The following is a 25820-nucleotide window of genomic DNA, read 5'->3' as shown; positions in this document are numbered from 1 at the left end:
GTTCCGAGGGTTTAAATTGGTACAATAAATTGCATTACACTCTACACTATTACAATCCGCACGTGAGGGTAGCACCAGTCCGCACAATGCATGTGCTCCAACAAAACCTCTCTCCGTCGAGCAGTAAGCTCGCGAATATTATACGCAAGTATTGCTATTATCTCTTTTACAATTATTGTTTACATATGTAATACAGTGTGTACATCCGTGTACTCACTATGAACACAGAAATTGCTAAGCCTACAAATATTTTTCTTGAAAACCTGGAGTGAAACAAGTACGTTCTACTGTGGCATTTAAAAACTAATATATTTCAATCTGCTAATATGATATAATGCAGCAAAATGGTCCCAAGATTTCTATAAGTGCTCTTCCACAAAAATATTTCATATATCCTGTTATTTCTAATCATTCATTCATCATTCAAATTATCAATCAGATAATATTTTAAACATTGATTAGGTATATGAATCTATCAGTTTAAATACTACTATTGTATAATATAGATATATTTTGAAAAGCACAAATGAGAGATTTTTAACCATTTTAAAATTCCTTTGAGATGCCTTTAATAGCTTATATTCATGAAAAACTGCCCTGTGACATGTGTCAACAGTAGCTTTTTGACGTCACATCCTTACAACTCATGATATATCCCCACTGATTTCACTACTCCCCACTCGAAATATACGGTTACATCGTAGCCAAATCTTCACGGTTATCTGAGAATTGGATAAAATGACATTGGCGTTATTCATACTGTCACGCAATTATTAAATAAATATTCATATGAAATGTCCCTAATCGCAAAATATTATGAATAGAATTTTCATAAGCTCTTGGTTATAATGTATCGATTCATATTAGTAGCTGGGTATAGATCAAAGTTTCAAAATCAGATTTGTCATAAGCAGTGACTTTGTACACTAATCAAATAAATGGATAAATACGATACTGACATACAACATATTTTATTCTATTTCTAACCAGTTATTAAAATTGATAAAATTTTAAATCAAATTTGAATATGACTGACAAAATGAATCGACAACATCGCTTGCAAAGTAGTAAAGCTGCATGAATATTTTACAATAAATACTTATATATTTTGATTTTCTTACTATCCAGATTTAGAAGTTTTCTCAAGTTTTTGCACTTGCGTCCGATTATAACATCAATTAACGTATATCGTGCACATATATAACAATAAAATAAATCGCATTAAAATTTTATAATGAACCTAAAGAAACTAGCTAAATAAAATATTCCCATCTCTATTTTCAAATCTTTCATTCAATAAATGTCAACTTTGCTATAAAATGAATAGTAAAATGTTGAAATAGTGTTAGTTTAATGTTCATGCTTAATAATTAAAAAAAAATTGAATTTAAAAAATAGTTTTAGCAGTTGTGTATGGAGATGAATGGAGCTTTCTCCCTAAACATGTGAACGTGCGTAAAAGGTTCCCGCGCACTGCGTGTTCCTAGTATTTTCATGGCTCCATGGCATATCCGCCATGATGGCTTTATGCTCAACACGCTCAACATGGAAAGTTTCAAAGTTGTTTTATCGTATTTGTGACTGAGTGCGTGTAAATAAAAACAATGGGAACATACTAGAGGAAAGAAAGTATTGTTTAGTGCCCTCCTCGATCGGCTCGAGGGAAAGGGAGCTAGTTTTTAGGAAGTTTTATGTTGGCCTTGTCGAGTGTTTGGTGCTGTCAACAAATATGTCGAAGCTTTCATTTAGGGCGAGGGCCCTGGATGCTAGCAAACCCATGCCTATATACATGGCTGAGGAACTCCCGGATCTTCCTGATTTTTCAGCGATTAACCGGGCAGTTCCTCAAATGCCTTCAGGAATGCAAAAAGAGGAGGAATGTGTAAGTTTTATTAGATCGACTTCAGGCATTTGTTAACATAGTTGGCGGCCATGTTGATGGTATTCGCGCTCGCCTCCCATGCGCAACCGGCGAATTATTATTTTTATTTTGTATTAACCGAGATTATAATTTTCACATAAAAATTACTTTTCATGTGTAATTAGCAAAATTAAAAATGTTTACACGTACTTCCAAAGATGACATAACCTCTAAACGTATTCAATTTTTTGTACATACACACTAGTGATAAACATAATAGACTCTTGAAATATATTTCAAGTCTTTACAATACAATAAATTTTACATTTTATTGTGTCAGTATTGTAACTTGACAACTATCATCAAAAATATTAAACATTACTATTAAATCATTATAGTACTCAAGAAATTCAGCCAAAATAGTTACAATGTTTAGTAGACCTTTTTTTGTCATATTTATTGTAAGTTTCTTTACATATCAAGTTTTAAAAATAAAAATTAGGCAAACAATAAAACTTATCACGATTTTTTACAGTAGCATTTTGATTTAAGCTGCTATATCTATTTGTTAATACCATAAGAATTTTTTCTTAATCAGCTTACTAAAAAATGTATTTAAATTGCATTGAAGAGATTTGTATCAGCTAAGATATATGTATCTTACCATTCCTCTGCGATACCTCAATGTAAACAGAAATCAACTTCATGGGGTTTAATCAAGCATAACATGAAAATACAAAAAAAATTTCCCACTTTTTCTGAAGACACAACTAAAAAGTGAATTGCGTTATTAATTTTTATTAGATCAATTATCAACATATCAGTACATTTGTCTGAGGTCCTTTAGTGTATATATAGAGAGGCGGCTAATATAATAATACTCATTTACTGATAATAACAATAATATTTAAATTAAAGTTGAATTCATAATGTTTTTGAACACCTTTGACAAATTTCAAACTTATTACAATGTTGTTACATGGTCAGAATATATTCTCATTGACACCTTAAATTATTGCATGGTTGTAGAATTTAATATTTCAAATCCCCTTGTGAATATTTGAATACAAGGTCTCATATATTGACAATAGATACTCTAGTTATATTTACATTAGGAATGACTATTAAAGTTCAAATAACAAATTTTAAATTCTGGATTCTCAAAAGATATACTACAGCCATAAGTCCCAGAAACTGAAACTTTACTGTTCTCAGATATATAATATGTATTGATAATCTTTTCTACAATTCCTGAAAGAATTTTTAAAAAGTATTTTTGTGTTTTAAGTGGAGTGGAGGTGGTGCAAATATTATAGAGCTTAAAATTTGTTATTTTATTTTTTATTCTGAACAGAAATGATAAAATAATAAATTTGCAATGAATGTAATCATGATCAAGCAATCTTTTTATTTAATATTTGGAAAAATATTTTTTGAATAGGAGCATCACCTTCAACGAGCAATTGTTGCTGGGCTCATTATTCCGACCCCTGAAGTATCTGAAATGCCTGACAAAGAGTTTTATGAGAAAGTTTATCCTGCAAATTACAAGCAACCTCGGCAGCTTATCCACATGCAGCGTAAGTATTAGTAATTTTATGAACATAAATCATTTTGTTTCTCGGTTTCTCTCTTTATTAAGTTGCTACTTATGTATTACTTCAAAATTAGATGGATAATCTGATTACATTTTGATTTAATTGATACAATTTTTATCATGTTCTTTTTTTATTTTTCATAGCATTCACAATGGAACAGGATATTCCCGATTATGATATGGACTCTGATGATGAGCGGTGGCTGCACTCTCAAACACAAAAACTTGATTTGTCTCCATTAAAATTTGAGGAAATGATGGATAGGTTGGAGAAGAGTAGTGGCCAAACTGTTGTTACATTAAATGAGGCAAAGGCACTGCTGAAAGAAGACGATGATCTCATCATAGCAGTATTTGATTATTGGTTAAATAAGCGTTTGAAAACAGTGAGTATTTACTATATGTAAAACTATTATATCATAGCAGTCAACTATTTTCTCCAGTTTTTGTATTTGTACAGCTTTTTTGCCTTGGTTGGTTACATTTATCATGCTAAATGGCATTTGCTTGTTAAAGGAACTGATACTATTAACTACAAATTGTAAAATTATTTAATTTCAAAGTATCTATGAAAAATGATGAGCATTTATTCAAACATTCAAACAAAAAGTACAAAAGTTTTGTAGAAGACCATTCAGGACTGATTTGATTAATCAGGCTTGTGTGCAAGAGATTTAAAAAAATGCTCATTAACAACAGAGTTCTGGAAGTTAGTCATCCCCATCGGTGATGGTGGTTAATAGCTTGATACCACAAACACTAAAAAATTGTGTTGTATAATTGTATAACATATTATTTTAGAAATCCATATGATCTCAAACATTAGGAGATAGGATAAAGTACATTTTGATTGTTGATATCTAGTTTGACATACTTAATGTCGTAAAAAAATGTTTTTTTAGTAAAATGAAGGATATTTTTATAAATCCAATATTTTTAAGTATATTTAAAACATATATTTAACTTGACATATATAAGGTGGGACTAAAAAAATGCGGTGAATTATATCATTAAAAACAAGGAAAAATGTAACATGAAATCTAAATTAATCTCCATGAAAGTACATGAATGGAAGCACTTCTGTAGCTTTTTTCGGAATGGCTTTTATCTGCTCTATTGTATCCTCAATGTCAGGAATGGTGCCAAAAATTATCCCAAGCACATTTTTGTCACTGCTTATCTTCATACATAAAGGTATGATTCATACTAGTTGAATAAGATACAATGTAATTGCCCCCAATTAAAATTCAATCGCCTTATTTTTTATCACACCTAGTATCTAGTTTTTCAGGATATTGTGTTGAGTTTTGAACTTTGATTTTCTGACATACATAAATTTTTAGCAACATCCTCTAATCTTGACTGTCAAGACAGAACATAGATCTGGCACTGCAGCTAACAACCCATACTTAGCATTTCGGCGACGAACAGAGAAGATGCAGACACGGAAAAACCGCAAAAACGACGAAGCTTCCTACGAGAAGATGTTAAAATTAAGAAGGGATTTGTACAGGTAAAATCGCAGACAGCCGAACTTATGAGTTTATTTGTGCAAATCTCATTTTTTTAATAAGTGAAAGGCTGTATCAGTCAAGTTTGTTATTCTTTTAGTACTGATTACAGAGATCATACTATGGGGTAAATTTGTACAATAGCTAGGACCCCTATTTTTATGAATTTATTATTATGACTATTTCAAATAATATCCAAATATCCTTTTATCAGTATTTTATTTTGTATAATATTGATCAAAACGAGGCAGTTACTTCATAAACATAACTGAAAAGAAATTGAGTTTGCTTTGCTAGACCAATTTCAGGTATCAGTTTTCTTTGTCAGTACAAGATGGGTTTGAAAATTTAGGTGAAAAAATTGTCGATTTTTTCTTTTGCGTGTTTTCTATATACTATTAAAAATAAATTTATATTTCATTTGTTTGAAATTCTTAAATTTCACCATTACTGTTGTTTGTTCTTTTAGGGCTGTGACACTCTTGGAACTTGTAAAAAGGCGAGAAAAAATCAAACGAGAACACGTACATCTAACAGTGGAAGTTTTTGAAAAACGTTTTCAAGCTAAGGACTTCAATGGAACAGTTATGGCAGAAGCATCGGCCATCAAATCGACCAGGCCTGCATTTACGCCAATATTTCATAATCCTTATCCAAATCAAGCTTGGTCTAACAAGTCGATCTTGAAAGATGAGGTAAGTGAAGTAATCATTTTCAACATCTCTTATTGAGAGGAGAAAAGATCTAGTTTATATGATTTGTATGTTGTTAGGTCTTACCAAGAAGAGAAAAAAGACAGTACAAGAAACGTAAACACAAATCATTAAGTGGTAGTCGGTCTAGTGGCTTTGGTGTTGATTCTCTTGGAGGTTTATCTTCAGATGAAGATGTGGGCATGTCCCAGTTATCTCCAGAGCCAGAAGAAACAGAAGACGAAAGTCAGTTTGCTTTTAGAAGAAATAAGTTATGTTCATACCATACAGTAAGTTATATTTCTATTTATTAATTGTCACAGTATAGTTGATTTTTTGTTTATACAAACTTCTAAAATAAAAAAATAAAGTTATTGTTTTGTTTACATTTTAATTTACCTACTTGAAATAAATACGATGTATAAATTTCATTTTTCTATTCAATCTATCTGTTTAACTTTTAAAATATATTGAAATCAACAAAATAGAATTTTAAAATAAAACTACTTTTAAAAATAATATCAAATTGAAATAAAGCTTTTCATTCCACACATTTTGTGTGTCTTTAAGGAGTCATGAATTTCTTGATAAATGAAACACTCATTTAGATTAATTGTAAAAAAATCACTATGGGAGAATAAATGAAATATAGTAAAGCTTTTACTATTAAATTTCTGAAATTTTTTAAATCTTCGCTTTGGGAATTAATTTATTTAAATTATTATAACAATATTTTGTTGTTTTAGCCTCTACCTAATGAAGGCAATTGGCAGTGGTGTTCAAAAGAAGAAAATGGTTTGGCAGATAAACGGTTCCGATTTACATTAACATCCCTTTCTAACCCTCGTCGTTGTATAGGTTTTGCTAGAAGAAGAGTTGGAAGAGGTGGTAGAATTATCCTTGATCGTATTTCAACAAATTATGATGATTTTTGGAGGACATTGGATTTCTCTATAACAGAACCCGAGAGAGAAGTAGGTGCTAGTTCAACCATTGAGGAAGAGCCAGCATTTTGTCAACAAACTGATATTAAAAGTGAAGTTAGTGTTAATAACAATAATAACAGGATAAGTGATAATAGTGTGATTAGTGATAGTATTAAGGTGGGAATTAAAAAGGAGCCGGAAGATGTGCAAGAAGAGGATGTAATGTCAATGGAACATGTATATACAAAAAAAGAAAAGGATGAAATGGTTGATTTTCTCAGATCGCTCAGGAGGGATTGGTAAGTAATATTTTTGTTATTGATATAACACTTTATAGTATTAAAAAATGTACATTGTAAGGGGGTTAAATAGGTTATTCTTGTAATTCAGCTATTGCCTATATGACTATGGAGCTAGTGAATATTTTGAAATTGTCCTCAAGAATGAGAATATTCCAAGGCCTTGAATGGACTATGAAAGCAACATATGACAGAAGTGGAGAGAAGTTGTCAGATGATTTTAGAAAAATATCACAATTTTAAGTAAATAGTTGTAAAGCTTGATTTCTGAAATAAATATTTGAAATTCTTGTGGGTTACAATTTTCTTGAGGTTGAGAAGGAGTAAAGAGAACCAGTAAAAATCAAGGGCGTTTTTAGTGGTAGAGATTTGATTAAAGTGGGAAGAGAAAGTTGAAAGTAAGAAGACAAAGGAATGGTGGCCTGATTGATAATAGCTGGATTCAAAGTGTGAGATGTCACTGTACATGCTTGGTGTTGCTTATATAATTGAACTTGGAATTTAAACTGTGCACAGTGAAGTTTATTTAAGATGTATAAACAATAATAGCAGTGACTTTTCAAGGAAGAGCAACAGAAAGATTAGCTATCACAATGACATGATAAGTAAAATATACATTGGTTTTGTTAAAACAAGCCTGATGAAGATGCAGCGAGAGAAGTCTTCAAAGTATACATGTGAAGATCCTATTTTGTAGAGGGATGAGGTTACTGTGATCTTGGTATTTGGGGTCAATTGAGTAAGTGAGTGCAACAGGCTTAAGATGGAAATAGATGAGTTCAACAAGTGGTTAAAGTTCTGTCTATGGTGTGCAATTATTCCAGAAGGAAGCAGCGTGATGATAGTTAGGTTATTCTTCTTCCCTTTCTGTAAGTTTTTGTCTATATTGTCGCCCCAATGCCAAACCCACAAATGTGCAAATTTAAAATTAAGAGAAAGAAGCATTTGAAAGTTTTGTAATCAATTAAAAATCGAAATTGATATTTCTTATTTTTGTGTTGGGTCAATACATTCAATTTTTAATGCTTGCTAAGATAGTGTTGTGTAACTTTAAATTGTTTCATAATATAGCCAACAACCACTCATCCTGATAATAATATCTGAAATGATTGTTCTGAAAATGATTAAAATATATATCAAAGAGCATAGTTTCTGCAACAAATGGATGCCTAAGAGGGCTTGGTATTTGTTGTGCCCACTCTGCAGGTCTGTACACTGGAAGTTGTTTTGATTTCTTTTCTATTTTAGAGTATATGAAATTGCATTCCATGTCTGTGTGGCCCATTTAAAAAAATGTGATATATTGTTTGTAAAATCATCTGGCATCATACTAACAGCAGTTATATTGGATCTTTATTTCCCCTTTGCTTTATTCTATAAATAGCAACTTGAATTTTGATTACCTAAATTGTGAACTAGTTTGAGAAGGTACAAAATTTGACCTGATGCTCCTTTGCCAAAGCTCTGGGCTCCTGCTGAGCTATTTCCTTCATTTCAGTTAGCAGCAATTTTTATCAGGCAATTTTTTCAGTTTAAAAAATCTCAAACTAACCTCATTCGTTATAAGTCTATTTCTTCAAAGATACATGTCCATACTTTTTTCCTCACATTTTACATACATTGATTTTTTTGACAAGGTAATGTTGATCAAATTCTCACATACGCGTATTGAACCAGTTGATACATGCTTATTAATAGCCCCTTACATAATACGTGGATTTGGCATTGGATACTCTAATCAAAATGCAATCAGAATATCAACATATGCGAAAATAACTAATTTGCACATTTGTGGTTTTGGCATTGGGGCGAGAATATGATTATATAGTTATCAAATAATTTAAAATTGTTCTGAAGAACTTACGAAGGGATATTAGGGCTTCAATTTGGCTATAAAAGCAGCACAGGACAGAAGTGGAGAAAAGCTGACCGAAGTGGTCAGATGATTTGAACAAAACAATAAAATTTTGAGTAGAAAATTAAAAATTCTGCTTTCTGTATTAATTTTTGGAATAAATAGTGGTGTGTTACAATATAAGTACATCAAGTTGATTGGAAATTTAAATTTGGTTTTATTTGTAGGTTACATTTTCGACCTAAAACTCCACCACCTGACTATGAAGTTCCCTGTGATATGCTTCATACTGAGGAATCATTCTTCGATCCCAGTGCCAATACGTTTTCTATGGAGATACAAACGTTGGATGCACCGAGCTCTACACTTCTAGATACTTCTACGTTTATCTCTGATCCTTTCACACTTGACCACATGGACTTGGATACAAGGCAGATTTCACCTGCTGTGTCCACTCTTAATACGCTTATACCTAGTGTTAGTGATAGTAATGAAGTTGACAACTTGTCAAGTGATTCTTCTAATAGCGATAGTGACTTTAGAACTATTGGTTGCTCGAACTTTAAAGTGAATGATCTTGGTATGAATGACAGTAATGTTATGATGAACACTACTGTGACGCGAAGTCAAAAAAAAATTCATTCAAATGCTAGTCGCAAAGTGAACAATACAAATTTACTATCTTCTTCTTCAAGTGGGGAAGAATTCAAACCAACGATCAGGAGCAGCCCAGATTCTTCTCCACTTGGAAACACCAATGGATTATTGAGTCAGCTTTATTTTGATGGTAAGAATAAATTACGTTCCAATTAATATTCCTGTATTTAAGTATTAAATTTAATATCGGTTTTTCAAATTTTATTAACAAATTTCAAAGTAAAGCAGTATTCTTATAGTCCCAGAAAAAAAACTTCCATCTACTATTCAGTTTAGACTAATGTGAAGCTTTCAAAATTATTTTTAGGTTAAAAAACTCAGATAAGTAAATTTCAATTTATGCAACATTGTTTAAGCACCACTTTGTTTAGATTAGAAAGTGCTAAATATATTAAAAGACATAATAGAAAGAAATAAGTTCAAAACTGTAACAAAAATGTTGATCTTACATTTATTTCCATTTTTAATTTCTCTAGTTTATGTATAATAAACCCAAAAATACAAAGAGGAACTTCTATCATTATAATTTTTCTGGCTTAGAAAATTTTGCAAGAAAGTCTTGAAACTAAATGCTGATAATTACTTGAATCCTTTGAAATATATACCAAGTAATAATGTGGTTTTTCAAATATCCATCTCTCAAATAATTTATTGTTCAAGGTATATTCATATTTTTTTAGAAACCCCTAAAAAAAATTGAGTGGTGTGAGAACACCGTTTAATGATCTGGTTGTATAACCAGTTGAAATATCCAATGTTACATTGTCTAGATACAGAATAGTAGGTCTAAGAAGCTAGCATTGAGAAATCGGCAAAATTGAATGAACCCTGCTGGAATTTGTTGCTAATCAGTTGCCAAAGATTGAGTTTTGTTGCTCCATATGATTCCTTAGAAATTATGTTATTACTAACTTTACATTATTATAGCATACATTATGAAAATTCCATAAAATCAATTTTCTCTATTAGGTATAATTTGTTGCTAATTAATTGCCAAACATTAAATTTTGTTGCTAAAGTCGATTCTCCAGAATTAAACTTTGTTAGCTGCTATCACGGGTTTTAAGAATGCCTGTAAGTTTTGCTATAGTTTCCTATAGAGTAAATATTGAAATATTTTTTAACCGAAATGCCTGCTTTCTTGTTTCTATTTTGTTGCTGTAAATAATCGTAATGGCAAAATCAATTAGCAAAAAATTACAAATTATTTCAAAGGTATTTTTAAAATCTTTGCTAGTTGCTAGTAAGAATTGATACTGAGGAATCGACTATTTTTTAGTTAGGTTATTTTTTCTATCTTAATATAAAGTTAACATTAATGTCATATCTTACTGGTAAACAGCTAGTAAAAGAAACATTAATTGTTTATCAACTAATCAGTAAAAAACTATCCTGTATAAATAAATGTAATATTATGGAATTGGTAAAATCCTTACAATAGACTTACATACCTGGCAATTAATTAGCAATAAATTCTCCAGCATAATAACTTTTTTGATTTTGCTTATTTCTCGCTGCTAGTTTGTTTGGCCTGAGAATAGTTATTTTAGGCTGTTAATTTTGTGAACTTGGTACTGTACCACAGAAGCATTTGTATTCTTTACCTCAAATTCTTGTTGGTGGTAACAAATTTAAAATGATAAATTGTACCTGTTGCTTATAATAACATAGTTTTTTTGTTATTTTAAAAAATTATACAATGTACGAAGTCTTTGACTTTTGTCTGAAAATATAAACTTTTTAAATAAGTTGCTGCTTTTTCTTGTTACTTTATTTATTTAGTTAAAAATTATGTTAATTAAAGACTAATGAGCAGTTCATTTTTGTAGTACCTCCTCCTAGAACAAAAAACAATAAACTTCAATACGCTTACTCTGGAGGTGTGGGATATCCAAATGCATCTTCAGGCACCCTAAGTCTTCATACTTCTGCGCATACTCTTACGCTTAATAGTCATAGGTAAGTCAAATTTCATATGTTCATAATCATTTCAATAGTCTATCATTTTCATCATAAAATGAGAAATATATTTTTGGTACAACAAAAATTATCAAATATGAGAAAATTGTGAATATTTTTAACTGAAACTAAAACATATTATTTTATTACGCTTATGTTTGAAGATTAATTTGTTTTTTTTTTGTTACATTAATACTAAAAGAATTATCAATTATCAATATTCATTCTTCTAGTAGAAATGTTTCTATAAAGAAATTCATTTCAGTTACAAATAATCCCAATTTTCCAATATTTGATAACTTTTGTACCATTACTTACAAACAAATGTAGTCATGCCATTGATAGTGCAAGGAAAATGCTTTCTGTGCAGCATTCTTAAGCTTATTTAGACTTACACACAAAATTGTGTATACTGATATCAGTGTATGTGTTACGGCGAAAGTAATCAATTCGATGATTATATAAATTTACTGGTGATTATGTATAATCACCACTAAATTTGGTAAATATGAAAAATTATTTCATATTAATCAAATTTACCGGTTAGTTTATAAAATTCTCAACTCATAAAGGGGAACTTGATAAAAGTCTCCAACTTAACGAAAATTCCTTCAGTTTGCGCAATTGCTTGGCACATGACAACCACGTGATTTCAGAAGTAATTCTAATTTCGTTACATGAGTTGGGGATTTTATAAACTAACTGGTAAATTTCATAAATATGAAATAGTTTATCATATTTACCAAATTCAGTGCTGATTATGCATAATCATCGGTAATTTTATATAACCACGGATCCACTGATTTATCCTCTTTACTGTAACATATGGATATAATGACTGCCTATTTTAAATTTCCCTTCTTCACGTATATATATATATATATATATATATATATATATATATATATATGTATACCATTATTCACAATATAATAATAAAAATAATAGTCATATCATTTCTTTTAATGAAAATAAGGCAACCACCAGGAATTAGTTTGGCTACTATACAATAATAATTTTCAACTAATTAATAGATCATCTACCATATGGATATAGAAGTACAATATGTTTTTATTTTTTATTTTTAATTATCAAAATTCACCTTTTAATATACAAAAAATGAGTAATGGCTGGTTTCATAATACATTTAAAGGAAGCTTCAAATTTGAAGTTCTCATTTAATTAAGGTTATGTTTATGTGTGAATTCTAAGCTGGCCGAGTTTTATAAAATAAAAGGTTTACGGCACAGCGGCTAGATATCTTGCTACATTAATTTCGAGCTGAAGCTCATCTAAAGAGGAAAATATTACCCCGAAGACGAAAAATATATCGACATCAAAAAAATTATTTGGAAACATACGACATGGATTTTTTAGAAAGATTTTGTATACAGACCCAGAATATTATATTATTGTAATTAACTCTTTCTGATCCTTGTCATTGTAAAGACATACTTCCAAAAATAAAATAAAAAATAAAAATTTCACAAGAACACCCTTACCTAATCCATAATCTTTTTTATCATTGATAGCTTTTTTGTTCATTGTTTGTAAACCATTTCTAGAAATTCTCTTTTCCTATGATTAAACATACATTCAATAATAAATATTAAACTCTATTTGGAAAAAGCGTAGAGTGATAAATGCTCATCATAAATGCAAAACCCCGAAATTTTTAGTACGGTACTTTACGTCCAAAATTTGGAATATTTAAATATGCCAATGATAAACAAGTAACTGGACAGAGATATATGTAAGAGGTTACCAAGATAATCCTAATGGCCATCTTTTTCTTTCCAAAATTGAAGGATATCTTTATTTCCCTCTCTATTTTAATATTTTCACATCAACCTCTGAATCTCTCCAAAAGTAAGAAGACCCTTACCATCATAGCCGTTGCAATGGGTTTTTCGTAATTAATAAAATATTATTATTGCTTTTTAATATATACAGTTATTTTTATTTAATTATTTACAAATACGAGTAAATACTTGTAAGTATGAAAAATAAAAATACAAAATATACTAAACTACACATTACTATAATATATACACTATATACATACTTATATACTACACATTACTATATTATGTACAACAGTCTACAAATATTTCCTGTAACAAATTTAAAGTATGTACATATTTGTAATATATGTATTTTATTCCGAAGAACTAGTAGATGAATTGTTTAAATGAATCATGAGAGGCTCTACAGTTTGATCAATAATGTTGTCTAATTCCCACATTTTTTCTTCCTCTTTGATAACATGCTGAATGCATTTTTGCCAGTCATCAGCAGTAATGTTTTTTAAAGCTTTGTTTAGTAATATTCTAACGTCCTTTAATTGTGTTGTTGTGTTTTTCCGAGCTACTTTGCCTTTAACTTGGGCCCATATCAGTTAGATCGGATTGAGTTCACAGTGATAGGGAGGAAGACGAATAATAGTAATTTGGCGATTTCTTGCCACATCATCAATATTATATTTCTTGTGGGTATTTTTATTTCTTTTGACAATTGACAAGAGTTCGTTTTTCACCAAGTCATTGTTAAATGTAATATTTTTTTGTATTAACCAGTTAATAATGTCTTGTTTTCTCCATGACGTCATAGGTAGACTTTCAACTTGTTTCGAGTGGTAAATGGCGTTGTCAAGAACAATTACAGATCCGACTGGAATAAGATCTAGCATTTGTATAAAGTATTCCTCGAACACATCTGTTTTCATATCCTCGTGATAGTCACCGGTTTTTTTTATTCAAATAACAGTAGGCCACCATCAACAAAACCACTGTCACTGCCAATATGTGTTACTATTAATCTTCTGCCTTTCCCTGATGGAGCTCTGTCCTGTTGATAGTCCCTCCAAGAAAGCTTGTCTAAAATTGTTAACCGTCTTATCTTGCCATATTTTTCCTATAGTGTGCCCCTCGTTAACCCAAGTCTCGTCAAAATAAAAAATAGTTTTTCCTTCCTCCAGGAATTTATTAATCGTCCGTAAATAAGACCTTCTCCAACACACGATTTCTTTGGAATCTTTTAAATATGAATTTTTACGTTGTTTTTCCCAACAAAAATTTAGTTCATGTAGAACCTGCCAAAGCTTATTTCTGCTGATTGGTGACCATCCGTCTTCCAAAAAGGACGCCAAAATTTTATCAATGGTAGGAATTTTCTTTTTAAAGTAAAATGAGTGGACTTCCCTGCGGATTGCATATTTGTAATCTTCATCGATGTAAACTTTTGGCCTTCCTGACCGAGACTTTGGACCACTTAAACATCCACTTGTTTTCCTTTCTTTAAGAAGTTTGTAGACCGTTGATTTTCCTAGACCTGTCGTCTTCAAACAGATACTTTTCATCACACTTCACTGAATCATTTTTTTCTTGTGATCCTCTTACTTTCGTGTTTCTTTACTTTCCATAATATCAGTTTCCTTCTCCAATAATATATATATTTTTTCATATTTATTTTTTACTTCTATCAGCAGATTAGTTATTGATCTAAGTTGTTGGTTAACAGGCTTCTTTATTTACGCCACTGTAATAAAAAATTCACTGAATCATCAAATACCACTGTATTCACTAAAGCACTCACATTATCCGAATCAAGACCTTTTTCTCATTGTAGCTTTTGCTGCTCGACTCTACAGTAGATGTACTCTGCAAAACATCTAATAACTTACATCTTTGCATCTGTTTTCATATTTAGCTTGGAGTTTCTGAACACTTTCGCGTTGAATCCACTTTCAAAATTTTCTCATGCTTCTTTCTAAAAGTAAATAAATGTAAATTAGATCAATGTACCACTGGTATCAATATCCATTTCAAGTCTAAAGCGGGATTTACATTTACGAGTACTCGGATCCGAGTTATATTTGCGAGTTGAGTTCAATCGTTTACATTACGTCCGAGTAAATTCAAATCTTTTTGTGTTTAAAAATGGCTCCTTCAAGAAAAAAACGTGCCGCTGTAACTTTAGTATTGTTTATGGTGTTTAAAAAGAGGAAAGAATATGACAAAGTTGAACGAAATAGAACTATTTGGGTTAAACAACATTTACCAGAGCGCCACAGACTTGGAATTGAAGAAAATCTGCTAAAAGATTTGTTAACCCAAGACGGGAAAGATTTTAAGAATTTCATGTGGATGGTGGACTACGAAACATTTTGTATGTTACATATAAAGGTAAGAGAATGATTGGGTATACATGACCTAGCAATTATTATTTATTTAATTTTAGGTTTTCCCCTATATAAAAAAACAGAATACATATTTACGAAGTGCTATAAGTTCTGAATTACGCCTTGCAATAACATTAAGATTTCTTGCAACTGGAGCTATAGGTCATTAGAATATCTGACCAGAGTGCGTAGTGACATCATCCAAAAAAGTCATACTACCAAACCAAGATAAATTTGGTGTGTAAATATCCTCCGTACCAGATCCTGTAAATAAAAATGCAAACAAGTTCTATCTTTGCTTTTATTATTATTGTATTAAAGAAAAGAAAATATTGCTTAACTGGTTTTTTTACCTGTAGATTTTGATATATCGACTTTTTTCTTTTCCTGAAGGTACGTGGAACGAATGTTATTTATTTTTTTCTTCACTTGTTCTATGGTAATGTTCATAATATCCGCCATTGCTTCATAGGCGTTATTTCTTTTGTTAATGTCACGGTATTCTTTACACTTCACATCCCATAAACAATCAAAAGATCGATAAATATCAATAAATTGTTCCATCTGTTCCGCCGAAAATTTAGTTTCCGCCATTTTAACTCTCAATAACCACGTTTACTTGGAGACAGGACTCGGTTTGCGCTCTACTTGATACTAACTCGTATCCAAGTGGGAACACTGTACAAGTAAACATTTACATTTCAGAGTTTGTCTCCAAGTAGGGTAACTCGGATCCGAGTACTCGTAAATGTAAATCCCGCTTAACCTTTCCATTGCAAGAAAATTTGTTTGTCACTTTAGTTTCAATAATAGCCTTATATTTCTTCACCTCCTCAATTAATATGAGTTATTCTTCGTTCCCAAATTTGAATAAAAAACATTACAATTGAAAATGATAATTGTGCATCAATCATGTGAAACATTTAATACTTACGATTAAAAATAATGAAAATAATTGTTGAATAGAATAATTGAAATGAAAAATTGAATTGGAGAATTAAATTGGCAAATAGAAAACACAACACCAAAGTTCGAGCCAAAATAAATGTTAATGACAAAACAAACATTCTTTTACATAGTTCTATGTTTCATTTTATTTCTTTTTCTAAAGACATATATTGGAAAAATACAGAATATTGTCCATAGTACCTATCAAAAACTTTTAAACTACAGCCAGACTTGCTAACCTTCTTTTAACGCCTTAAAGGAACCTTTACTTAAGAGACATTTAAAAATCGATTATGGCACCACATCACTTTGAAGACTAAGTTAGAGGACCATTTAATTTAAAGGAACCCTTAGTTAAAGTGCCAATTAGGATGGGATTATGAAACGGCCTGTAATTATCTATTTAAATTATTTTTAGTTACATTTATATCCATAAATAGAATCACAAATTTTACTCAAGTAGTTATTTTCTATCCTTGATAGATTTATCACTATTATGGAAATAAATTATTTTGAATTTGAATCCTTCAAGGATTTTTGTAAATGAAGACTTCTTAATATCGAGGTGTCCGTCTCATACATATAGCATTACAATTATTATAATTGATGACCTAATTGTCATTTTTGATTTTAGGTGTCCTTTACGACTTTTCAAATATCATATACTAAAACAATTTGATAAAGTCCTCGTACATATGATATGGATAGCTGTTTTACATTTTGGTGTTTTAGTTCTGCTTTTTTGCGTTTATATTCTTGATAGTCTATTGGTCAATACACATAATTTGCTAAAGACGGGCACCAAATTTTTTATAACTTTTGTGATGTCTGTTTACAATGGTTGTAATTGGAGTGTTGACATTTTACAGTATTTTTATATTTTCCCTTTTTCTCTCAATTTTGTTGTCATCAACTTCTGACGCCATTTTGTGCACTTTTAAGTAGAGTATTGTTTTTGTTTGTTTTATTAATCTATTTAAGAAATCAGATTATCACTAGATTAGATGAGATAGAGCGTAAGATCTTGAATCTACCTCGCTATGCACTTTGACCTATTGTGTACCGCGGACTGTTCACCAGTCAGGTAGCAACGACTTTGCAAAGTGAGGCTTACCTCTTTTGGCTTTAAAAAGCGTATCCTATCTTTGTTTATGAATTGCGTTGCACTCGGCGGTTTCCTATCTGGGCTGTGTGGAGTTTCTTCGAAGTTCTTCAGATAGTAATCCGCAGATAGTGTCTAGTAAGCGTAACAGTAACTTTCCTTAGATCATCTTTATTCAATTTAAGTGCCTTTTGAGACCAATTGGAGGCATAGGAAAGAAATCTCTTAGATTGAGGTCTTATTTCATGTTTCTGATTTTTTATTGTTTTCCCACTTTTTTATGACCGTGACTTGATGTTTTTTGGGAAACCTATAAAAGGTTGTGGTCCTATGAAAGAAATTGTTCCGCCTTTTGCCAGATGATTGACTTGTTCGTTGTCGTGTACTCGGGTGTGGCTGGATACCCACCTAAGAGTAACTTTATTGTTTGCTACAATTGAGGTCAAAGATTCTATGTAGTTCCATACTAGCTATGACTCCATTTTAAAGAGTCAAGTGCTTGTAGGGCTCTGCTATCTAATAGGATTTTTATATTTGCATTGCGGTAGTTACGTAGTGCGCCTGGAAAATGGAAGGTTCTGAGCCTATTTGGATAACGGGCTTCGTTCCTGGGCCATATTATATTCTTGCTCCTACTTGCCCATTTCCCGTTCTCGAGCCTCAATGTAGAATACTAATGAGCCTCGTGGGAACGCAATCACTGCATTTGTCCATTGCTGTCGATTTGTTATTATGATTTTATAGTTTTTGGTAAAGCATAGTTTGAAAGACATGGTATCTTATATTCCTTTAGAATGCTGAGATTCCCGTCAGGTCGCTAGGCTTCATGTTATGTTCTTTGTTAATCTTTTTTGCCCACTTTATTGCTTCACTTTCTATAAAGGTCTTTGAAGGGGGCAAGTCTAGAACGACTTGTAGTGCTGCTGTAGGACATGACCGTGTCGCACCTGTTATCGCAATGCCCTTTGCAACTTATCTAGGCTTGTTTCCCCAATTTTAGTTTTTGTTCTTGTCCGTCATATGAAAGCTGGATAGCTTATGATATGTCGCATAATGTATTTGTACACCCAGTTCATCATTTTAGATTTTAAGCTGCATGTTCCTCCGACCATTCTGAAGCAGATGTATAAAGCACTTCGTGCCTTATGGCTTACTGCTTGAAGATGTTGTCTCCGTGTCAGTCTCTGATCGAAGGTCACCCTGGGAATAACTAACTTGAGGGCTAGTTCGACCCCGTTCATTCTGAGGGTGTTTGGAATGTATTTTTTCCTCTTCGTGAATGAAACTAGGGTAGTCTATGAGGGGTTTATGCTCAGACCTTCATTGACACATCAAGATTATCGCATTAGAATTAGAAATAAAATAACTTCAAACATCAACAATGCAACAGCAATTTAATTCATTTTCTTTTCAAGCAGCGGTTTTATTAAAGTTGATTAATTTTTTTAAACCTAAGTTACTAATTTAACAGTTGCTACATGATAGAAAAATTGATAATTCCTAAACATTTAGTTGCACTTTTCAAAATCAAATACTAATAAATAGTGATATATCTTCTACTTGGGATTTGATTCTTAGCAAATGATCTTAGCAGAAATAACAAAAACCATGAAGTTTGATGATTATGTAAATGTACTTTGCAATTTGCACTAGGCTTGTTGCAAGAGCTGCTGTGCCAAGCTTATATTATCGAATATATAAAGCTAAACATTACAAAATTTTGAATAAATTTCAAATCATAGATTCTAGTTGAGACAATATTGTAAATAAATTTAAAATCATCGACTGCATGTATGTAGATATCTGGTCAAAGAAATTAATCCATGAAGGCCATAAATAGAGAAGTTTTATCCTTTAATCTGACCTTAAATCCCCCGAGATATAAGGACAGATTAAAATATCTTTTTAATGAATTTATTATGTAATAATGTATAACAAATGTCAAGAAGATATATGCCAAAAAAATTATTACAATGTTTATTTATAGATCATTGAACATGGCATCGACAGCAGTATTGAAAGAATTGCCATCAATTGATGAAAATTCCAAGAGATATGAAAAAGCTTAAGGATTAAAATTTTGGATACTAGAAATAAAAAAAAATAACATGACATATCAAAATATTCTACGGATTACCTCACGTGACAATTTAGCCATCAGAACACTAACAATATAGGTTAACTGTCTGACCCTTAACATTTAATGTAACATGAAATAAGTAGATATATTTAAAGAGAGTTGGATTTAAACTTTTATGGAAAAACTGACTCATTGAACTTGCAAATAGTGTATTTGTAATGGACAATGCAAGCTGCATTAGTTGACCAAAACGATACAAAACTAACAACAAAACGTGGCTTTAAAAAATACATTGCGATAATTAAGCAAAAGATTTAAGGAATCCTGTTGTTTGGTTTCCAATATACCATTTGTAGAAATTTTTGATCATCAACCAAAACGTTTTCAAATTTTTTAAACAATGTCTAACTAACAATGGTAATTACTATCTTTTATTCCAAATCAGTCTATCATGCATCCAAATGAAGACAATAAATGCGTGATAGTTATACTCTTTTATATTATCACTTTTTAACTTGAATGTGAGTCAAAATTCACCTTTTTTCACCCTCATAGCCTTAATCTAGTAGGTGGAGGATGAATAACACTCAGATTTCATTAAAAGGGGCGGGACGTGCCTCTTTTTAATAATTTTCATCAAGTTCGTGATTCTTCACACCTGGGAAAGAGTTTTAATAATCAGGTGTACATGCTCGACAATTTTCGCGAACATTGGATTGAATCTATTGATTGGCCTGTAAGATCTCATAATCTTTCCTCTCTAAACTATTTCATTTGGATAATACCGTTTATACATTACAACCTACTACTATTAAATTGAGTAAGGAATGTTACAAATCGATTTTTTCATTGCATAATGTTCGTGGAGTACATTTTGACCAATTTATGAGATAGGTTTTTGATTATTTTTAGTATGAAAATAATCGTTATAAAGAAACCTTTTACAAAGGATTCCTATTACCATACTCATATTTTGGGAGTTTTTCACTACCCAACGACAGGATTAAAGCTAAGGGTGACAAGTGTTGTGAATATTTATTACCTTTATGTATTTTTGGTTAACTTCAATATAGTGGAGTAAAAGTGAAGATACCTCACGTCTAGGTCGCCATTTGAAGTCAATGTTAATGTTAATATCAAAATAATCCGAGTGAATTGTGCCAAAAATTGTCATATTTGAACGACAAAGGTTTGTAAATAGTATATGCAAAATTGCGAGTAAAAATAGGCACTTTTAGTCCGTATGATTTATACTATTTTTTCTCCAACCAAGTCGAAATTAAAATAAAGTTAGTTTTATTCAAAAATCGTTAATAATTTGGTAATAAATTTGAACATCTGTTAATTATAACAGCGATAGTAAGTCGGTAGTCATGGAAATCTAGTATTGTTGGTAAATATCGATTGTCGAGTAGACGTACTAATCATTTAATTTTTGTAGTAGTTTTTACGCTGCTTTCAAAATGAATCCCGAACCCGATGAAAATATACCTGCGGATATATTGAAAAGTGCCGAAGCAGTATATCTAAATCTTTTGCCACCCAAATCTCGCAAAGTTTATGAGCTTGCATATCGGCGATTCATGGATTGGTGTAAAGAAAAATATGTGCAAAACTATGCGGACAGTGTTCTTATGGTGTATTTCTCAAATTTAACGAAGACCGTCAAGCCATCCACTCTTTGGTCACAGTATTCAATGTTGCGATCCACATTGGATATCAAAAATGGTGTGGATATTAGTAAATATTCAAAATTACGAGCATTGTTAAAAAAGACAAAGTGATGGATATATACCTAAAAAATCTAGGGTTTTTACAAAGGAGGAAGGGATCGGTTCCTGGATATAGCATCTGATAATTTATATTTGATGATAAAGGTTGATCTAGTATTAGGAATTGGAGGGGCTATGCGTTGTGACAAACTAGTTCATTTGAAAATTGATGACATTGAGGATATGGACTCGATCCTGGTCGTAAAAATTTTGCAGACAAAAAACAAGAAACCTCGTTTGTTTACCATTATAGGCGATAATTATTTGTGTTTATTTCGAAAATATGTCGCACTACGACCATCAAATATACAGGAACGTCGTTTATTTTTGAAGTATGTTAATGGGAAGTGTCAAAGAATGGTTGTTGGTATTCACAAAATTAGTGCCGTGTCGCAAGAAATTGCAAAATTTTTGAAGTTAGAAAACTGGAAGGAGTATACTGGACATTCGCTAAGAAGAACATCTGCTACACTTCTTATTGATGGTGGCGGTGACCTCACTTGTCTTAAAAGACATGAAGGTTGGAAATCGAGTACGGTAGCAGAAGGATATATTGAAGAATCATGTATCAATGAACAAAGAGATAACTGCCAGAAAAATATTGCAACTTGACAAAGAAGGTACAAGTACCTGTTCCGATATTTCCTCGCATGTTTCATCGACAGTTACAGAGAATATTTTGAGTTGTTCTAACATTAATGAAAATCTTTTGAATTGTTCGAAGATTGTTAGTGATAATTTCAGTGGTGCTTTGAATTTTGGCAATAATTGTTCCAATTGTACATTCAATATCACTATAACTAATAAATAAATACCTATATATAGTTGCCCAATTAGTTTGTTTTACTAAGTTTGTAAGTGACAATGTTTTTTTCTTCAAATTTCAATTAGAGAGCTCAAATGCAATTACTTTTAGTCCTTGGGTTAAAAGTAGCGTTTTTAATTCTAGGATTAAAAGTGTTGCTAAGCAACGAGCAAATTTTTGTACGGTAAGGGAATTGATGGCTTTTGCACCTGAAAATAGTACAAAAATGTCAACATTTTTTGATGGTTGGAGAAAAAATGTTTATTCTGACATAGCCATACTCTTCGTTTAAGTTATCTAGTGGATCTGTCAAGTTACATTATCTAGTTATTTCGTGTTCTTCTTTCAATTTGTGACCTCGGAAGCAGCTAGAATATTCGAGTTTGTTTTAGTTTAATGTTCAGATAAATGTTAATTAATTTTTTGTTCTATATGAATAGTTTGAGTGAAGAAAAATTGAACAAACTTATAAAATATAAATAAAAATACTGATACTGATAAAGACACTGAAAGAACACAACTTCTTAAGGGTCATAAAGCTCGAATGATCAAAGTTGAAACCAAAACTGATTAATTAACCTTTACATTAAAACTGTGCAAATAAAAGAAACACTGTTTTGAATAACGAAAGTGGATTCTTATGGAGCATTGGAATCATATTTTGGGTAATACTAAATAAATATTGACGCAATTGAAACCAAACGTTTAACAGCAATAAGTTCGTTAGAGGTGAAATATTATTTCAAATTTGTACACTGATACATTTCCTATATTTTTCAAAGAATTTAAGCATCTCATCTTTTTGAAAAGGTTGTGCAAAATCATCAAGTAACATTTCAAAAGAAGCCATTATAAATTTTCACATTACCTATATAGGCTCTATATAAACTAATCTGATTGTGGCTAATCTGAAGAAGATCACATTAATAGTGAAACATGTACAAGTAGTTGGTGTATTATCTTAACTGTCCAAGAGGATACGATATTTGCTTCCCCAAACCTCTACCATATAGAATAAATAATATTACACAATAACTAATCACAGCTTTATTTTAATAAACAATCTTAAGGCCCTCTTAGGTATGTATTCAATTAGAAGTTAAATCAGTATCTCCAGAATCACAACAGTACACAAGGATTCTCCATATGAGAAATTAGAAACCCGTATCACAGTGGAATATATAGGAGATGGCTAGTAGATCTCTTTGGTGGAAAAGAGGAAGCCATGGAGCATTTCGTTTTGTTTTTTGAGAAAATACATTATGCTGCAAACGGAAATGTTACATATTTTGACTTAGCAAAATTCATTTAAAAAAATGTTAATATATATTAAATGGGGTTTGTTACTTTCACGTATGGAGTGAAATTTGAAAAAACTATTTGAGATTCAATTTTATTAATCTTTTCAAGAGTGATGTAACTATGATGAACAATTGCTTTTACCAGAAGGCAATCACCTTCTGCTATATTTTTGTAATAAATTATATTTAACAAATATAACTTTGAAGTATTTTTTCTAAATCAATGTGTTTATTGACTCCTTTGTTAGTGATGATTGAAATGTAAAAAAACTTCTTGTTTCAGTGCCAACATACTGGATATTCCATTGACAAATGATTCAGAAACAAGTAAAATAGATGCAGAAGCCACTGGGGGGCCTGTGTCCAGTAATAATAAGTCAAAAAACATAGTTCGGAAAAATAACATCATAATGGAAGTAACGTGATGATCGGTTTGGTGCCTGCTCTCCTTGGGGATTGCGGGATGAGGAATCAATTTTGAATTACAGGGTGTTGCATTACACAAAAAAAACTCAGCATATATATAAATATGCCTGCATGATTTCGGTGTTAAGTTATGATTTATGTAATATAGAAACTAGAATTCATGTATCACATGCAAAGAAGTGTGGAAAAAGAACTTGTTTGTTTATTTTTCTCTGCTTTGAAATTTTTCGGCTTCTGGATAGGCAAAAAATTAAAAAAAAAATATCTTAGAAAAAAGTACAAAAAAAATAAAAAATATGGATGTTTGGCATAAAATAAGAAATATTTTTATATTTGAAAACGTAAGTACCTAACTGAATATGTGTATGATAATATTTAAAATTACAGTGGATAGAAAATATAGGAGACCATGTTAGTAAGTTTTTTGTGTCACCAATACCAATTAACTAACTAACTATCATAAATTATATATTTTCGATTTTCACCGTCCATTCTTAACAAATATCTTTTAGAAAGTACATTCATCAATTACCTTGTAGGGTTGTTTGAAATTCATCATAAAAACACCTAATCTGTCATAAATTTTAAATAGGTATATCCAAACATATGTAAATTAAAACAAATCATGTATAGTAGAAAGTGTGAACAGTATATTAATATTTTAAGCTAATCAAATTGACTTCAATGGCTTTGCTTGATAGAGAAGCTTCATTTCAACATGAGCTGTTTCCAAAATGTTAATATATTAATGGCAGTGATCTGAAATTTCTCCAACTGTGTATCAAGTACTATATTGGAATTTCTAAGTAACGGTTACAGATTTTTTTTTAAATGTTATTAATATTATTATTCTATATAAGTAAAAGGCAGTAAATTAAATGTTTTCAAAGGATATCTTAGCCACACGTAAAAATGTATGGTTTTGAAAAACAAAACAATTTAGTAAGATCTATAGTCAAATGATAATCACTATTCATGTTTAAAAGATATTCTGATATATTGAAATTATAAAATTCATACAAATTTTTATAGTCTTCCAATTATTCACTCCAATATTTTTATTTAAATTTTCAATTCCCCAAGTTGTGGTGGGATATAGGTATAAATAAAAAGCAAGCAACGAATAGTATATTTATATATATATATATATATATATATATATATATATATATATATATGTGTATATATATATGTGTATATATATATATATATATGTATATATATATATATATATATATGTATATATATATATATATATATAATACTTAATCATATTAATATACAAGGTGAATGTACATTACTATCTAGAGCTGATATAAGTTTGAAAATAAGGGTATTGCAATTACATTGTTTAAATTGAATAAGGGAGATATAATTATTCAATGGGGTAAATTGAGGATCTTATTTCTTCAAATATCTCACATACAGGTAACTTTACAGGGTAAGGATCATTAAAGACTCCCATTATATTCCTTATTATGTCATTTCTTATCCTCTTCTTCCTGTATTTGTCCTCTATTCTTCTCCAGAAGTCCATTTCGTTCGTCATTAACATTTTTTTTTGTTAATTGTTTTATCTATCACACTTCGCTACCATATGTGACAATACTTTTAAGGATAGTGTTATATATTCGTTGTTTATTGGCTTTTGATATTATTTGGTTCCATAATATATCATTCATGATAGATTTACCTTTTCTCTCCTGTATATTTCTCTCCTTATTTGTGTCCAGTGTTTCATCTTGTATTATTCTTATTCCTAAGTTTGTGTATTTGTTGTAGTGTTTTATTTGTGTCCCGTCCTCCAGGTCGATATATTATGTTGTAGCTCGAATTCACAGGAGAGATA

General features: G+C 30.8%; 1 protein-coding gene across 1 annotated transcript; it reads left to right on the top strand.

The window, feature by feature from the left end:
- The first annotated feature begins 1290 nt into the window (after positions 1-1290).
- LOC130442618 (enhancer of polycomb homolog 1) lies at positions 1291-25087 on the top strand. Its single transcript, XM_056776898.1, has 10 exons — positions 1291-1882; positions 3303-3441; positions 3603-3844; positions 4802-4971; positions 5439-5664; positions 5742-5951; positions 6408-6886; positions 8969-9528; positions 11228-11357; positions 23829-25087. The coding sequence occupies exons 1-10, from the start codon at positions 1730-1732 to the stop codon at positions 23968-23970; spliced, it is 2451 nt and encodes an 816-aa protein (XP_056632876.1). The 5' UTR covers positions 1291-1729; the 3' UTR covers positions 23971-25087.
- Positions 25088-25820: the final 733 nt, after the last annotated feature.

The sequence above is a fragment of the Diorhabda sublineata genome, chromosome 4 (genome assembly GCF_026230105.1).
Source record: "Diorhabda sublineata isolate icDioSubl1.1 chromosome 4, icDioSubl1.1, whole genome shotgun sequence".
In the NCBI taxonomy this organism is placed as follows: Eukaryota; Metazoa; Arthropoda; class Insecta; order Coleoptera; family Chrysomelidae; genus Diorhabda; species Diorhabda sublineata.
This window is presented reverse-complemented; position numbering and strand designations above follow the sequence as displayed.